The sequence below is a fragment of the Podarcis cretensis genome, assembly GCF_951804945.1.
Source record: "Podarcis cretensis genome assembly, chromosome: 10".
NCBI lineage: Eukaryota > Metazoa > Chordata > Lepidosauria > Squamata > Lacertidae > Podarcis > Podarcis cretensis.
In genome coordinates, this window is record NC_137179.1 from 47,738,436 (window position 1) to 47,755,174 (window position 16,739).

A 16,739-nucleotide genomic window follows, 5' to 3' on the forward strand; every position below is an offset into this window, starting at 1 on the left:
TCTCTGTGTATTTATAATGGCTGTTAATTCTTGGCCAGATTAAGCCTTAAAATGTAGAGAAGCATATTCATGGTAACACTTGCAAGCCATGCAGTTGCATTTTTGATAGCAGTGATTACCCTACGCTACCATCTTCCCAGTCAGTAGTGAAAATTCAGGAAAAGCGCCACAGGTTTAAAGTCAAATCCAGTTGAGCATATACATTTCAAATGAGGGCAGGTGGGAGGTGCAAAGTGCCTTGTAATTTGGACTGCGTAGAGATTATAACATCTCTAATCCAGGAAAAGGGGAATTTATGTTTCAATGAGTTCTAGGTCAAGAAGAAGTATATCACTCTGAATTTTGTTGATGGAGGACTGAGAATGCATTTTTACTAGGCCAATCTGTAATGAGGTGGTTGTTGATTCCTGCTGGGTGCAGGATAATGATAATAATTTTCTGCTCCATCATGTGACGATCCTCAAAAGATCTCTGGGAATACAAGACCTATGGCATCTTCCTCTCTGAAACGTGTGACTGTTGCTGGCTGGAGCGGAGGGGGAAGATTATCTAGCATCATAATTGATGCTTTTCTCATGCCATCACTTACAGATTATGGCATGAGTGGCAGCTGTCCTGCCTTGAACACAGGCAACTGGTGGACTATAAATTTGCTAAGCATAGCAACGCCATCATTTTATCCTTTCAGAATGACTGAAGCACCCGAATTTAAACTTTCAGCTGCCTTATTTGCAGTGACGTGCCTATGAGAGACCTACGCCATTCACGTATATTTTATCGCGCCGCGAAGCACAAGCTATACAACCCCCCCCCCCTGAGGCCGTTCACGTCAATTCCGTTGGAAAACTGACTAATAAGCGACGTGTTCCGTCTCGAGACGGACGTTTCTCGCGCCCATTCAGAAGGCCTTCCGCGTGAAACCAATAGGCGGGCGGCAGCTCCCCGGAAAGGCGGGGCGTCGCGTCGGGTTGGTGACGTGCGGGGGTTCGCGCATGCGGGCCTTCCTTTTCTGGGTGGCAGCGAGAGAGGCAGCACCATGAAGGCGTCGGGCACCGTAAGCGAAGCGCCGGTCTCGCGGGCTTGCGGGCGTGTCGGGCAGACGCTTCTAATAAGGCAAAGCGGGCGGGGGTGGGGGAAAGCGGCTGAGGGTGGCGGCGGCGGCCCAGGGAGGAGGCGGCTTTCCGTGGGTCTTTCCTCGGCCTTGTCTGGCTCAGGCCACGAGCGAGCGCCCAATATGGCGGCCCTGGCGCCGTCAGCTCCTCGCAGCGTGGAGCCTCCGGGAGACGCGCTTGGCTGAGAAGCCCCGCCTAAGGCGGATGGTTTCCCCCCCACTCCAAGGCCGTGGAATGGGGAGGCTTCCCCTTTATATCAGGCCTACTCCTCTCGCCTCCATTCCACCCTCAAGGGAACATGCAGTTTCCAGTCGGGGCTGGTCTTCCTGCATCTTTTGAACTGGGCAAACTACTGATCGTTGAAATATACTTGCCCTGTATGTCAGGGATGGGCCGATGTGTGTGCGCACAATGTACAGAGCTCAGTATGATTAACGTCAAGATACCGTTGCACAGGTGGCGCTGTGGGTTAAACCACAGAGCCTAGGATTTGCTGATCAGAAGGTTGGCGGTTCGAATCTCTGCAGTGGGGTGAGCTCCCGTTGCTCGGTTCCTGCTCCTGCCAGCCTAGCAGTTATAAAGCACGTCAAAGTGCAAGTATATAAATAGGTACCGCTCCAGCGGGAAGGTAAACGGTGTTTCCATGCTGGCCACATGACCTGGAAGCTGTATGCCGGCTCCCTCGGCTAATAAAGCAAGATGAGCGCTGCAACCCCAGAGTCAGTCAGGACTGGAACTAATGGTCAGGGATCTCTTTATGGAACTAATGGCCAGGGATCTCTTTACCTTTACCGTTGCACAAGTAATTCATTTTTTACAATCATCTTGCAGGTAAAAACACCCTGGCTCTAAAAGCAGTATGGATTTTTCATGTTTGTTTTCTCTCTTTCTTTCAGCTGAGGGAGTACAAAGTTGTTGGGAGATGCCTCCCCACTCCTAAGTGCCCAACACCACCTCTCTATCGTATGCGCATCTTTGCTCCTAATCACGTTGTTGCAAAGTCCCGTTTCTGGTACTTTGTCTCTCAGCTCAAGAAGATGAAGAAATCTTCTGGGGAAATTGTGTACTGTGGACAGGTAAGACCACAAACAAACTTAAATCTTAAAGACCTGCTTAATTTTGTGGTTGGAATGCTTGCTTATTTGCTTAACCCAACATTCCCAGGTACCTAGCTTGTATATATCACCTGTGGGAAACTTCTGTCCCTCCAGATGTTGCTGCATTACAACTCCTACCATCCTTGTCAATTGGCCATGCTAGTTCAGCAGCATTTGGAGGGCCAAAGGTTCCACATACATATATTTGGCCAATGCTTTATTAATAATTTTCAGAATGTCTGGTCTGGCTTTTTTGGCTTCGTCAAAAGTATTTAAGTGCTGTAGGTTGGCTCAAAAATTTTGCTGAGTATTTCGCTGCACATTGTCAGTGCAATCCTAATCATGCTTACTCAGAAGTAACTCCTATTGAATGCAGTAGGGCTTCCAGGTAGGTGGGAGTTAGGATTGCAGCTTGAAATGCTTTCCCTCCATTTTGAAAACACTTAAAATTAATGTTGCTGTGTTTCTCTGTAACATGCTACTACTTCTTTGAAGAATCTAATTGGTGTAGCATGTGGATTTGGCAGGATATTCTGTATTACTGTAATGTTTCGGGCATTTTACAGTTTTTAAAAGGGGTAGACATAGGACAAGGATGTAGAAAAATATTCCTTATAAACCTCCAAAGTAATCTCTTGATTTCAGCAGAATTTACATAGGGTAGTCAAATCCCAGGTGGTATGGGATGATGGGAGTTGTTGTCCAACATCATCTGGGAACCCACGGTTGAGAAAGCCTGGTCTAGAGATTGTTTCTCATTTAAAAGAATCCAAATTGGCCTGGAAGGGTTGAGATTGAAAATTGGTTATAAAATTCTAATTCGCATGGAGAGATTTCTTTCTTAAAATACTATAATTTGAGTTCACCCAGTAGAGCTTATTGGCAATAAGCTGGAGTCAAATGAAAGAAAGTGAAACTTAACACTTAATCTGCAGCTAATTTACCACCACAAGATGTGTTGATGGCCGCTAGCATAGTTGCATTAAATGGTTGATTACTAAATGAATCTTTCATGCTACAAGGCAGTATACTTCTGAAAATCAGATACTAACCTTCATATTTATATACTATTTTGAGCTTCTGAAAGCATCTTCTGGCATTCTGTCCACAGTTGTTTTTAGATTAATTCTGCAATCATAAGCACACTTACGATATAAGCCCTTTTGAATACAGTGGGGCTTCTGAAAAAACATGCATAGGATTACACCAGGATCTCCGAAACTGGTGTCATCTGGATTTCAGAACTGCATCTCTCATCAGCATTTGACAATGCTTGATAGGACTGATGAGAGATGGAGTCCATAGCAGTTGACGGGTCACAGATTAGTCTATGCTGCTGCAGATGGACATGGGTTTGCTGTACCAAGGAAATTTTACATTCTTACTAGGTTGTTTTGTGATGCCTGCATATTAGTTCCAGGCATGATCCACATACAGTACTTAAAGCAGTACTTTGTGCTCAGCAGCATTTTGTAGTAATGAAAGTCATATATACCATATAACAGAGATGAGGAATCTGTAGCCCTCCAGATGTTGCTGAAATAAAACTCCCATCATCCCGGTGTTAGAAACACAGATATGAAAGCTAGGAGCTAAATGTCACCTTAAACCTCGGTTATGAGTACATCAACGGAATGTCTAGGCATGCTTCTTTAATAACAGTACAGTGCTGAAAATGAAATGAACAGCTAAAATATTATGTTCATTTTTCACATGGTCTAGTCCTTCCCCTCCCACCACCTAATATTCTTAAGAGGGTCTCTTCTCCAATCTTCAGAGAGTAGCTGGAAAATGGGAGTCAGAAAAATGTCCTCCTTTGCTTCCACTCTGCAGTTTTAATCTGAAATCTTAGGCGCCGTACTGCTCCCAGAGCTCAGAAACTGCTCGCACTAATGAAATTTCCTGCCACAAAATGTGCCTAGAACAATGGGAGTTTTGAACAGTTTATCATCCTGGAACATTGGCCATGATGGCTGATGGGAGTCTAAAACATCTGGAAGTTAATAGGTTCCTATTCCTGCCATATAAATTTAACAGCAATGAAATCTCTCCATTCTGATCCATTTGTTGATTCTTTCACTTGTTATATAAAGCACTGGTAGTCTGTAATGTGATTTTTCTGACAATGTTATTAATGCAATCATAGGTTTTTGAGAAGTCTCCGTTGAAGGTGAAAAATTTCGGTATCTGGCTGCGCTATGATTCTCGTAGTGGAACTCATAACATGTACAGGGAGTACAGGGATTTGACAACTGCTGGAGCTGTTACACAGTGCTGTAAGTAGAGACCCTTTGGAATGTTTGGTTTCCTTTCAATACCACTATTGAAAGATAATGAAAAAGAGGAAATAATTCAAAGTTTTTATTGTGTCATCCATTGCATTTATTTTGATTAGTTATGCAACCTAAATTGACTAAGCATTTTATATGAAGCCAGGTTATAGTTGGCTGCAACCTATATTTCTGTGACTTAAGAGTTGTGGTGGTAGTTTTGCTCCACCCATGCAGATTCTTTAACATTAAAGGTTGTTTCCAACAAATGCCCTACCACAGACTTATATGTGTGCAACAGAACTTTATCTCCTGACCCTCCCAGCACCTCCTGTTCCCTCAAAATTATCTTCTGATGGTTGGGGGACCCCCGCTCAGAGCTGATTTTTTTTTTGGGGTGTGCACTGGGGGGAGTATAAACAAGTCCCACACAAGTGGAATTTTGTTCATTCAGTGTTGGATACAACTCTTAAGGTTTTTTGAAAAATAAGTTGCAGCTTTGTGTGCTCTAGTCATAAACAAGTTTGGAACTGATGCACATTCTATTGTTCTTGATGGGTCTTAGTTATGGATAATGTGTCTGGCATTCTTTTCATTGACCCAAGCCAGGTCAAGATAAGTTTCATTCTTTTAATCTGTTCATAGCCAGACTTATCTTGACCTAGACTTATCTTGACCTAGAAAAGGTTAGCATGGCTCAAAACCAACCTGCTGTTGTCGGACTACAACTCCCATCACCCTAGCTCCAGGACCAGTGATCAGGGATGATGGGAGTTGTAGTCCAACAACAGCCGGGGACCAAAGTTTGAGAAACACTGTATAAACTGTACTCTTCCACCTAATTCATGTGATTTGTTGTGTGAAAATTACTTTTAACTTTTTTTTTTCAACTGGGAACTTTGGCTGTCCTTTAGGACTATCCACATGTACAGATTACATGATGGAAGAGCCACAAATTATTACTGGTGTTGAATTTTAAAACTGCATACAAACCCAAAGAGCATTGTTTATAATAAAATGTTCTTGCCGTGTGTGCAGATATTAAATGTACCTTGTCGCCTTTCAAGAGCTGCTGTGCCTTTGAAAGTGAAATTGAAGGTCCTACAAATAAATACAGAAAGATTGTGTATTTGTATATGTATAGATAGTTACAGGGCTCAGCCTTGTTTATGTTACAGGGCTCAACCTTGTTTATGTTATTAGAATAGTTCATAATTGTCTGGCATATTACAGATCGCGATATGGGAGCCCGTCATAGAGCTCGTGCTCACTCAATTCAGATCATGAAAGTTGAAGAGATTGCTGCTAACAAGTGCCGCAGACCAGCTGTCAAGCAGTTCCATGTAAGTAGATTAAATGCGTACTTTTGACATCTCTACAAAGTTGAGAATGGAACAGTCTTCATCAAAGTGATGTCAATAAAAAACTACAGTACTAAACCAGATCAAATTTCAATCATGTAAAATTGTCTATACTGGGTCTGCATGAGCAGATCTTCACTCAAGAGAATCCCCCATCCTCCTAGAGCAATTTCTGGGACAAGAGGGGGTGCAGATTGTAGATGAGGGAGGGAAAACGCATTATACTCATGCATGGACCCATTTTCTTTTACTGTAAAAATACTTTTGTGTTATATAACATGAAACAACATGCTTGTATTTAATAAGAGAAACCTATTTCTCCTCTTGCTGCTTAGTTTCAAATTTATAGTATGTATACACACCTTGTTTTGTTCTTTAAGATGTTCATTTGCAAAATGTCCTCTAAGGATTCAGTCTTTGTTTCTTCTTTGCTGATTAAAACATACAGATGTTTGTTTGGTTTTGGCTCATTATAAAAAAATCATATAATTTTATTGCGGTGCAGTGTGTCCCCCAGCTGTTTTTTTTACCACAATGCAGATTCTGGTGCAGATATGTAAGTGGTACCATGATATTACTGGGGAAAATGGATTTATAGATTTTTGTAGTCCCATCAGAAAGGGTATGGAGCCTGAAATGTATCTGATATTGAAGGACACCTAAAAGACATTTTGCACTAGTGCCTTTTTGCAGCTTTGGGATGCTGCCTTTATTACATGTCTGTGGGGATTAGAAAGGTGCATCCCTGTTGCTATTAACATCCAAGATGTTAATTTATTTTTACTAACTATTTTTCTTGTGTAGTAATGTCAATTATTAAAACATAGTAGCCATGAATTAATTTTACTAGTTAGTGTCTAATGAACATTTACTAATGTTTTGTTTTCCTACAGGATTCCAAAATCAAGTTCCCTCTGCCACATAGAGTTCTGCGTCGTCAACATAAGCCGCGCTTCACCACCAAGAGACCAAACACGTTCTTCTAAATACAGATTTGGTTCATTTGCTCTGAGTTTCAATAAAGTTCTTTTTGAACTTCTGATTATTTTTGTTACGTCTGGAACATAATTGTCCCAACCTTGCAAATACAGTGTTGAGGGAAATTGCACATCTGCCTGTCATCCTCTTCCCACCCCTCTGCTGTGCAACTGTGGAAGGACAAGGGAGCTGATGGATCTAGAGTATCATTCACAGAACAGGATGCTCTCTGATAGACCCATACACAGACTGGCTTTGTCAGCTTATCACAAAGAGCCTTGCTTTTAAGTTTTGAAGAGAGAAGAGCAAAGTTTATCAGATTGCTGAGGAACAGGTAATTGTTATTGCTACAAGTAGCCATTTGCTACCTTAAATTGCTAGGCACACGTCTGTGGCAGATACAGAAACTACATATAGAAAGTTATATTTTGTACTTTTTATTATGCCTGTCACTTTCCTTAACACGTAAACACTCCAACTCAACAAAACTAGCAAAGAAGAACACACAATACTTCCATTATGAACACAGGAAAATGCTAGGTTGGTGTAGCCTACACATATTTATTGCTCCAATGTGTAAACTGTGTACAAAGAAAAGCAGTCTTGCCTTGTTCTTAGGAACAGCAGATGAGGTACAGAGGCTGGAGGTACCAGTTGGCTGCAAGTAGGTGGGTGGAATGCCAGGCTTAGTGGATCCTGCCAGGACATAGAGGCCTCCCCAAATTGTCCACTATGCCAGGTGCTGAAAGTGTCCCTGCATATTTGCACCAGAGTTTGTGTGGCCTATGACTGAGCTGAATACAGTGGTACCTCGGGTTACATATGCTTCAAGTTACAGACTCCGCTAACCCAGAAATATTACCTCAGGTTAAGAACTTTGCTTCAGGATGAGAACAGAAATTGTGCAGTGGTGGCACAGCGGGAGGCCCCATTAGCTAAAGTGCTTTAGGTTAAGAACAGTTTCAAGTTAAGAACAGACCTCCAGAACGAATTAAGTTCTTAACCCGAGGTACCACTGTATTTTGACTTGACAGACTCACTATAAAAATAGTTGAAAACATTGGGAAGGATAATGTGAGGCACAAAAGTTGTGGCTATAGCGGGTGTGGAGAACCTTTGGCTGATGCTACACAAAATGCCAGATACGGGGCAGGTGGCGTTACAGCTGACTGACTTAAAGGCAACCGGACAGGCAATGCTGATACCATGATAGTCATCTTTCGCCTGATGTTTCTACCTTTAAGTTTGGAAAATTTCTCCAGAGTTTAAAAAACAAAACCTGGGGTCGGGGGCTCTATGTCTTTCCTCTTAGTTCTTTCTCAGAATCCAAACACAGGAAGCAAGGACAAATTGACCAATAATCTTGATATTAACAGAAAAATATAGGACGACTAAGAAAGCTGCAAACAGACTGCTAGCATGTCTTTTGGTAAAGAATTGGGTGCTGAATTGTGTAAGTGTGTAGCATGGAAAAAGGAAGCCTGATACAGTCTTGGGCATCGGTGGCCAATCCCCAGCCTGACTGGGCCCCAAACAGGGCCATTATCAGTGGATGAGTAGAGAAGGAACGAGTTTCAACCCCATCGTCGATGTGCCTGAACATGCAGCTGTACAAGGTTGGCGACGGCAGCCTTCGGGCCGCCGCTCTAGGACTTGAGCCCTTCTGTCCTCGCTGCGCTCCTATGGAAATAAATTTGCCCCCGCCCCGCCGATTGTTGGATTCAATAACCAATAGGATTCGTTCCCCTGATTCCTCGTCCCCGCCCCTCGCCAGCCTCGCTCGGGTTCCCCCGCCCTTTGGCTTCCCTGATAGATCACGTGGCGCTGCCCCTTCCCTACAGCCCGATTGGCTCTTGAATAGGGAAGGGGCGGGCGGGTTATGATGGCCGCCCTCTGGTTCACGTGACTTGTCCTGTAGGTGTATATGCCTGCCTGCGCGCGCGCGCGCGCGCGTGTTTGTGAATGTCTTCTCCGCGTTGGGGCGCGGGAGAGGTGGCTGCCGTGCGCGTGGCGGCGGCGGGCGAATGGGGGAGTCTACCCCTCTGGGCGCGCCGGTGCCGGTGGAGCAGGCGGTGCTGGAGACCTTCTTCTCGCACCTGGGCATCTTCTCCTACGACAAGGCCAAGGACAATGTGGAGAAGGAGCGCGAGGCCAACAAGAGCGCGGGCGCCAGCTGGCTCTCGCTGCTGGCCGGCTTGGCCCACCTGGCCGCGGCCGAGAAGGCCTATCACAGCATGACCTTCCTGGGCCAGAAACTAGGTACCGACCGGGCCGCTGATGCTGCTTTGGGGCCGCTTTTCTTCTCTCCTCCTCCCCCCTCCGCCGCCGCCGCCCCATTCAACTGAGGCGCAGGTCTCCCCTTGACAGAGAAGGGCAGTTCTTCCTTGATGGGCGGAACTTCTCCTCAGGCCCGCCAGCAGTTGGTCCCGAGGTGTAGCTGTTGAGTGAGGGCAGGGGTGCCAACTTGAATAAAATATCGGGGTGGGGGCAGATATTATGTGAACTGCCCTGAGACCCCCAGCTATAGGTAAAGGTAAAGGGACCCCTGACCATTAGGTCCAGTTGTGACTGACTCTGGGGTTGCGGCGCTCATCTCACTTTATTGGCCGAGGGAGCCAGCGTACAGCTTCCGGGTCATGTGGCCAGCATGACTAAGCCGCTTCTGGCGAACCAGAGCAGCGCACAGAAACGCCATTTACCTTCCTGCCAGAGCGGTGCCTATTTATCTACTTGCACTTTGATGTGCTTTCGAACTGCCAGGTTGGCAGGAGCAGGGACCGAGCAACGGGAGCTCACCCCATCGCGGGGATTCGAACCGCCGACTATCTGATTGGCAAGTCCTAGGCTCTGTGGTTTAACCCATAAGAATAATAAGCCACATCCCCGCCATAGTTGTCAACTTTCAGATTTGAGAATAAGGGATCAGCAGCCTTGAAAATAAGGGATCAGCAGCTTCACCTGTCCCCAGGGACAGTCTACCAGATATCTAACAATCCGGGATAGCAGCGGGAAGCAGTGGGAAATGGAGCTGGAATAAGGGAATTTCCCGTAAAAAAAGGGAAGGTTGACAGCTATGATCCTCGCATAAACAAGGTGTGGCGCACGCACCTCATTTGAATGGCAACACCCATCAACTTTGGCTGCCCCCCCCCAGCTCCCTCAGGTATTTTATTTGGGGGGGGGCAGCCAAAGTTGATGGGTGTTGCCATTCAAATGAGGTGCGTGCGCAAAGGGACCTCGGCCCCTAGGAGTTGGCTCCTATGCTGAGGGGTTAGGCCCATGTCATCCCCTTTTGCACTTCACTCACCCCCCCACACCTTTCCAGACATCCATATCCACGGCAGCCTTGGGATGTTCAGCAGAACAAACAAAACCTAGGGACAGCTCAAAGGTATATTTGCTGGCAAAGGTGTATGTGTTTCATGGAAGAGTTGCTTCAGACTCCCAATGTTCATCACAAGCAATACACCCTGTCATCCTGCCTTTATAGTTCCCGTTTCTTGCCCGGCAGAAACTGAATTCAATAATAACAATATTGAGGGCCCCCTTTTTTAACACAATACATCGGCTTTTTGTTCTGATGCAGCCTGATAGTGAAAGCAAGTGCTGGAGCAACGGCTTTGCATGCAGTTAGATCTGAGGTTCAGTTGGAAACACTGGTGTGGAGATTTTGCCAGTTAATGTAGGCCAGTGGTGTCCAAACTTTTTTCAAAGAGGGCCAGATTTGATGAAGTGAAGGGCCGTGAGAGCTGGCCAAAGGACCAACCAAAGTTGTTGAGCTTTTTTTAAGTTGTTGAGCTTTTTTTAGGCAATACTACTGAGCTAGCTAGAACAGAAATCTGATTCATGCAAGGCAGTCTGTTGCCGGATGGAAACTAATAGGCAGGAATCATTTTGGGTGCTGGACTGGCCATTTAAATGTGATAGAAAGAGTCCCAGTTAATAGACTTGGGAAGGAGAGGGTGGTGAATGGGTCCTTCATCGTACAGGCTGCAGATTAACTTTCAAATCATTGAGCAACTTAAACGTTTGTTCAGATTTATAAAGCCACTCTAAAACAGCATTATTTGACATGGCACTGGCAGTCCAGGTAATGTGCTGATATCAGTAACCTGTTAGGGCTTTCTGGTTCTTCTAATGCTCATGTTTACAGAACTAGGTTGTCACATGGAACTGTCAGCAACACCAGTTTAATAAAATCACCCAATAGGCACTGTCCAAAAACAGAAAAGCATAAGTCCTTCCTGAAGTCTCATATTCTGAAAAAAGCCTTGAGACAAAAGGAGAGAAGAGTTGCAGAGGAACTTTGCACTTGCTGGAGTCGGAAAAATAAAAGCATGAAAAGAGCTAAAGAATCTTGGAGGGATTTTTAGTCCTTGCTTTCAAAATCACAGCTGGTTACAAATAAGAATTATATTGCTCTCATGCAGTATGTTATTTGCATTTGATTACTTAACTCTGCTTCCTTCCCTTACTGGGTCTTGTGACTCCCTTGAGGTGTGATGTGGCTCTTGGGAAAATACATGCTTAAGCTTTCTTAATCTTAAATAATTTAAAATGTACTTGCTTGTGTGCTTTTAAGGACTAATGAGCAGGTCTTTGAGTTCATCTGTTCTCTTTGAGTTCTGATTGGCAGTTAGAATGTTGGTATATTCATGACTGTACGTTTCAAATTTCAGGGTTTAAAAAACTTAAAAGTGTTTCGTGTTGTTTGGTCAAAAACACATTCAAAAGTCTAGCTATTAATAGCAACATGAGTTATTAACATTTAATGATGGCAATGCTGTGTAAAATCCTTAGAGAAGAGGTTACTTCTAGGTTGAGTATATTCTTCCCAGCAAACTTAGAAGTAATATTTAGACCTTTCTGAAAACAAGGCATGAACAAGCAATGTGGCAGAAGGCCCCTGATGAAAAATTAATTTGGAAAAAGTAGAGGTTAAACTTGCTAAAATGCAAACTTCTATTACGTAATAATGAAATCTCTTACAAGTCATTGTTGCTGCTTAATATGCAATTGCTAATTAACTACGGGGGCATATTGTTTCATCTTGTGCATTTTTCATCCATGGTATGGGTAACACATACTTCTTTAAAAAAAATACAGGTGGACAGTCATTCTTCAGCCGAAAAGACTCTATACGAACCATATATACATCTCTGCATAATGAACTGAAGAAGGTGGTGGCAACGGGTCGGAATGCATTGGGGGGAACAGCCCCTCACCTAGAAGAACTGCTTTCTCACCTGTCTGAGCAGCTCTGTTATTTTGTTCAGGCTCGAATGGAAATTGCTGATTTCTATGAAAAAATGTATAGCCTTAGCACCCAAAAGTTTATCAACTCTGAGGAACTGGTCAACATCTTGGAATCCATCCTTAAAAAATACAGCTCAAGGTCAGTGTGTCCTTTTAATGTCTTTATTTTAAGCAGAAAGATTGAAAATTTGCATTATATCTTTGTCAATGTAAAAGCAGTCCGGAATCCAAATGGTCTAGTCTTTATACCATTTTACATATTAGCAAAAAACGAGTTTAACATGTATGAACAATGCCAACAAAGTGTCTGCAATTCCTCACCCCACCCCGGTGTTTTAGATGACCAGCTGTTGGAACAGGGATCTGGCACAGTTTCTATCTTGTTTGCTATCTAATAATTTCATTAACTTTCTTCTTCCCCTACCCCTTAATTTTTTTTTGATGGGCTCAGGAAGCCTGCAAATTTATACATAGTGCCTAAATTTAAGAACATAATCACAGATTTAGGGTTGGTACAAAATTGAGAAGCATGAGATCCTTCCTTAAGCATATGAAACATAAGCACATCCTCTCAGCCTTATCATCATGATTTTTCTAAACTGCAACATCCACAAATTAATTTTAAATAGTTCCCCATAATTTATTTATTTTTTAAATATGGTTTCATATCTGTATTTCTTAATTGCCAGTGTCAGGAGTAGACATTTTTGTGTGTGTAGAAAGCAGGTGTAGAAATGACTTTGTAATGGTGTCTGTGGTAAGGCTTTTAATTAGTACACATTTCTGAGACAGTGTAAGTTTTGTCATTCAGCCTTCTCATTCAGTTGGCAATTTTCTGGAATTACAGTTTTTCACTAGATGTCCCCGACAAGGCTTGCATTCAGTTTAAATTCTGCTTCATTTAAACTTGGTTAGCTGAGAGTCTTATATGGTGGACTGAAGGCACATTGTCTCCAAGTAGGCAACATTTTTCCAGACACAATATCAGGAATGTTCCTCTCATTAGGAAACAATTTGAGCACTGGTCTGTGCTTTTTCTTCTTTATCTAGTTTGCAGTAACAATAAAATTGCTGTTGACCTGGTCGTTGGAACCAATTGGAGCTGAAATTTTGTAGAAATGAGTAGCGGGTCACTTTCAAGTGGATGTTTATATAATTTAATTAGTATAACTTATTCTGACCAAGACGCAGGTGGCGCTGTGGGTTAAAGCCTCAGCGCCTAGGGCTTGCCGATCGAAAGGTCGGCGGTTCAAATCCCTGCGGCGGGGTGCGCTCCCGCTGCTCGGTCGCAGCGCCTGCCAACCTAGCAGTTCGAAAGCACCTCCAGGTGCAAGTAGATAAATAGGGACCGCTTACCAGCGGGAAGGTAAACGGCGTTTCCGTGTGCGGCTCTGGCTCGCCAGAGCAGCGATGTCACGCTGGCCACGTGACCCGGAAGTGTCTCCGGACAGCGCTGGCCCCTGGCCTCTTAAGTGAGATGGGCGCACAACCCCAGAGTCTGTCAAGACTGGCCCGTACGGGCAGGGGTACCTTTACCTTTACCTTATTCTGACCAAAGTTTTCTGCTGCATCCAAATGTGAAGTATTCTATGGTGAGTTGGAGGGTTGTTGTTTTTTTGCAGAATTCGGGAGTAAATCATACATTATCCAACACTTGGAAGTACTGGCCCACTTCACATGTATGCTGTAATTAATGGTTTACCTTGAACATACATTTCTGGTCTGTTTATGTCCTCTCCACTAGTGTGTGGAGGAAACAAACCATGATCTCTGGCTTAATGTTCTGACTCTGCTTTGTTTTGTTCCCATCAACCATAATCAGTAAGCCAAGAATAAACCTTGGCTAAGATTATGGTTTGTTAGGAGCGAAACATACCATGGTTCCTTGTTCAAATACAACACCTAGCTGGGGATTATGGTTTGCTTTCTGCCAATGTGATCCAAGAGGATTGAAGCGGGCACGATTTACCATGGTTTATGGCTTCTTGTGATCTGTGAAAGTGGCTGTTGTGTCCCTTGCAGACAAGCGTAGAAAATACTCAACTTTGATACATTGGTGAGTGGAACATGGGCGAACTGCTTATTCAGCATACCTGGTGCATGAATGTAACATGCAGAGTTGCCAAGATCTTAAAATCCTATTAGAAGTAGTGACAAAGCTCTTCGATTCTGTTTTGTACCATGGTGTTGTTTCCGGGAAGGACAGCATTTGGCAAGCATGCTCTAGAACTATACACTCTCTCTGGATTCCTGGCTGATTGAGAGAATAGCTTTTCTGTGCAATGCGTCTCATGCATCTCGAAATGTCTTCCCTTCTCTAGATTTCATCATCCAATCCTTAGTCCTCTGGAAAGTAGCTTCCAGTTAGAAGCGGATGTGCTTACCCATCTTTTGAAGGCTCAGGCACAGATCTCAGAGTGGAAATTCCTCCCATCCTTGGTCCATTTGCACAATGCTCACACAAAGCTGCAGACCTGGGGACAGATTTTCGAGAAGCAACGAGAAACCAAGAAACACCTGTTTGGCGGCCAGTCTCAGAAGGCTGTGCAACCGCCACACCTTTTCCTGTGGCTCATGAAACTCAAGAATATCCTCCTTGCCAAATTCAGCTTTTATTTTCATGAGGCACTTAGTCGGCAAACGACACCATCCGAAATGAAGACATTGACTGCTAAAGCCAATCCTGATTATTTTGGGAAAATTTCCAGCTTTATCAGGAAATACGATGCTGTTAACGTTTCCTTAATCTTTGACAACCGTGGATCAGAGAGCTTTCAGGGACATGGTTACCATCATCCTCATTCCTACAGAGAAGCCCCCAAAGGTGTTGATCAGTATCCTGCAGTAGTATCTTTGCCCAGTGACAGGCCTGTTATGCACTGGCCCAATGTCATCATGATTATGTCTGACAGGGCTTCTGACCTCAACAGTTTGGAAAAGGTGGTCCATTTCTATGATGACAAAGTTCAAAGCACATACTTTTTGACTCGCCCCGAACCTCATTTTACCATTGTAGTTATTTTCGAATCAAAGAAGTCTGAGAGAGACTCTCATTTTATCTCTTTTCTCAATGAAACTTCCTATTCCCTTAAGAACTCAAAAGCATTTGCAAGTCTGAAGCCTGGATCCAAAGGATAAAAGGATTTGCTATTAAAATTGTTTATTGGACTGCAAGGAGACTGGCTTTTAAGGCTTCTAGAAATGCCTGTTTGTGTATGTTGGTCATTTTTTAAAAAAATAGAAGCTATTTTAATATTAAGTATTTAATGTTTAATATTAATATTCAGCATTTTTTGAATGAATAGCTTGAATGATATAAAATTGAATTGGAAGGTGGCCAACTCCTCAAATGTAGTGCACTAAAACTATCAGGATGGTGTTTTGCTCAACTGCTGTATTTTTTTTAAGTCTATATGACACTTGTTTGCCTTTACCTAAATGCACTTTATCTGCTGCTGGTCTGTCACTTAGCATATGCTGGAAACAGATTTGAATAGGAATATGGAGTGTGAATCCCACCACCAAAAGCAATTGCTTATATTAAAAGTATTCTTTGGTCATATTCACTGGAAAATGTTGGAACTTGAAGCAAATAATTGCAATAAATTAAATGCATAATGGAAAAAATACCTTTCTTTCTCAACTCTGTAAAACCTTGGTCTGGAATTCCATAACCCACATATAAGGCCCCATTTCATCATCTTGTGGTAGTGTCTTTACAGTTCCCTTTCTCTCTAAGTCTTATGCTTAATTATGCTATAGGAAGCTGTATATACTTGTTATTATTTATTTTTTAAAAATTAGATCCCATATCTTTCCTTGAAAGAGCTCAAGGTGGCTAATAGTAAAAATAGCTCATGGTTTGTATCCAGTAGTGCCACCTACATCAGCTCTGGAAGGTTTGGGGGCTCCAGAGCAGGTTCAGGGAGAGTGCCAGGGCAGAGGAATACATTTCAAGGGGGGGCAAAAGGAAGAAGTCCTATTGTACTTGCAGAACTCAGCTTTTACAACCTTGGGTCCAAACTCAAATACAGCAATTTAAACCATCAAGCTAATACAGATACATGACAGCATTAAAACGTCACCAGGAAGCAACAACTCTGCCGTGAAATAAAAATTAATCACCCTTGGGGCATTTAAGGATATGCAAATTTCTTAAACTTCCTTTCCAAGTCAGCTATGTACCTAACCAAGGACCTTAGCTTTTATAGAGGTATTGTTAACTGGTTTTTCTTTTCTGGCATGCTGCCACATGCTGCCATCCTTCAGCTACTATTTCAGAACAATGTACTCAAAATGTTGTTTTTTTCCTTCTAGAAATGAAAAGATCCCGACATTTGCAAAAGATTCAGAATGGATCCTCAGTATTGTCATTTGTGTGGCACCACCCCACTTTCTGTGGGGTGGGTGGGGGCTTGTGTGGGGTGGTTTTGGAGATAGCTGCTTTATGCCACTCCCTCTGACCAGTGCAAGCTGTCAGTTTGTGAACTATTCAGAAACGTGAAGGGAATTCAGGGATCAGCTGTAGCTCAGGCAGACACAGAGAGTTCCTCTTGTCTAACCCTTTATAATTGGTTAGAATTCCAGAATACAAGGTATTATATACCAAAAAATCCAAAGAAAACTTGCACATGCTTAGAAATCCTATGTTTACTGGCTGGCAGG

General features: G+C 43.3%; 2 protein-coding genes across 2 annotated transcripts; both read left to right on the forward strand.

Moving 5' to 3' along the window:
- The first annotated feature begins 895 nt into the window (after nucleotides 1-895).
- On the forward strand, nucleotides 896-6,882 carry LOC307225820 (large ribosomal subunit protein eL20). Its single transcript, XM_079993991.1, has 5 exons — nucleotides 896-1,054; nucleotides 2,009-2,188; nucleotides 4,356-4,485; nucleotides 5,713-5,822; nucleotides 6,734-6,882. Exons 1-5 carry the CDS (start codon nucleotides 1,037-1,039, stop codon nucleotides 6,824-6,826), a joined length of 531 nt encoding a protein of 176 aa, XP_079850117.1. The 5' UTR covers nucleotides 896-1,036; the 3' UTR covers nucleotides 6,827-6,882.
- Nucleotides 6,883-8,775: 1,893 nt separating this feature from the next.
- On the forward strand, nucleotides 8,776-15,701 carry KICS2 (KICSTOR subunit 2). Its single transcript, XM_079994331.1, has 3 exons — nucleotides 8,776-9,077; nucleotides 11,925-12,213; nucleotides 14,396-15,701. The coding sequence occupies exons 1-3, from the start codon at nucleotides 8,843-8,845 to the stop codon at nucleotides 15,210-15,212; spliced, it is 1,341 nt and encodes a 446-aa protein (XP_079850457.1). The 5' UTR covers nucleotides 8,776-8,842; the 3' UTR covers nucleotides 15,213-15,701.
- The last annotated feature ends 1,038 nt before the right edge of the window (nucleotides 15,702-16,739 follow it).

Excerpts from the sequence above, each read along its gene's own strand:
- LOC307225820 (XM_079993991.1), top strand. Across the intron at positions 2,189-4,355 it reads AAATTGTGTACTGTGGACAG|GTTTTTGAGAAGTCTCCGTT; the intron begins GTAAGACCACAA and ends ATGCAATCATAG. Across the intron at positions 5,823-6,733 it reads CAGCTGTCAAGCAGTTCCAT|GATTCCAAAATCAAGTTCCC; the intron begins GTAAGTAGATTA and ends GTTTTCCTACAG.
- KICS2 (XM_079994331.1), top strand. The coding sequence starts at position 8,843 with ATGGGGGAGTCTACCCCTCTGGGCGCGCCGGTGCCGGTGGAGCAGGCG. Across the intron at positions 9,078-11,924 it reads CTTCCTGGGCCAGAAACTAG|GTGGACAGTCATTCTTCAGC; the intron begins GTACCGACCGGG and ends AAAAAAATACAG. Across the intron at positions 12,214-14,395 it reads CTTAAAAAATACAGCTCAAG|ATTTCATCATCCAATCCTTA; the intron begins GTCAGTGTGTCC and ends TCCCTTCTCTAG.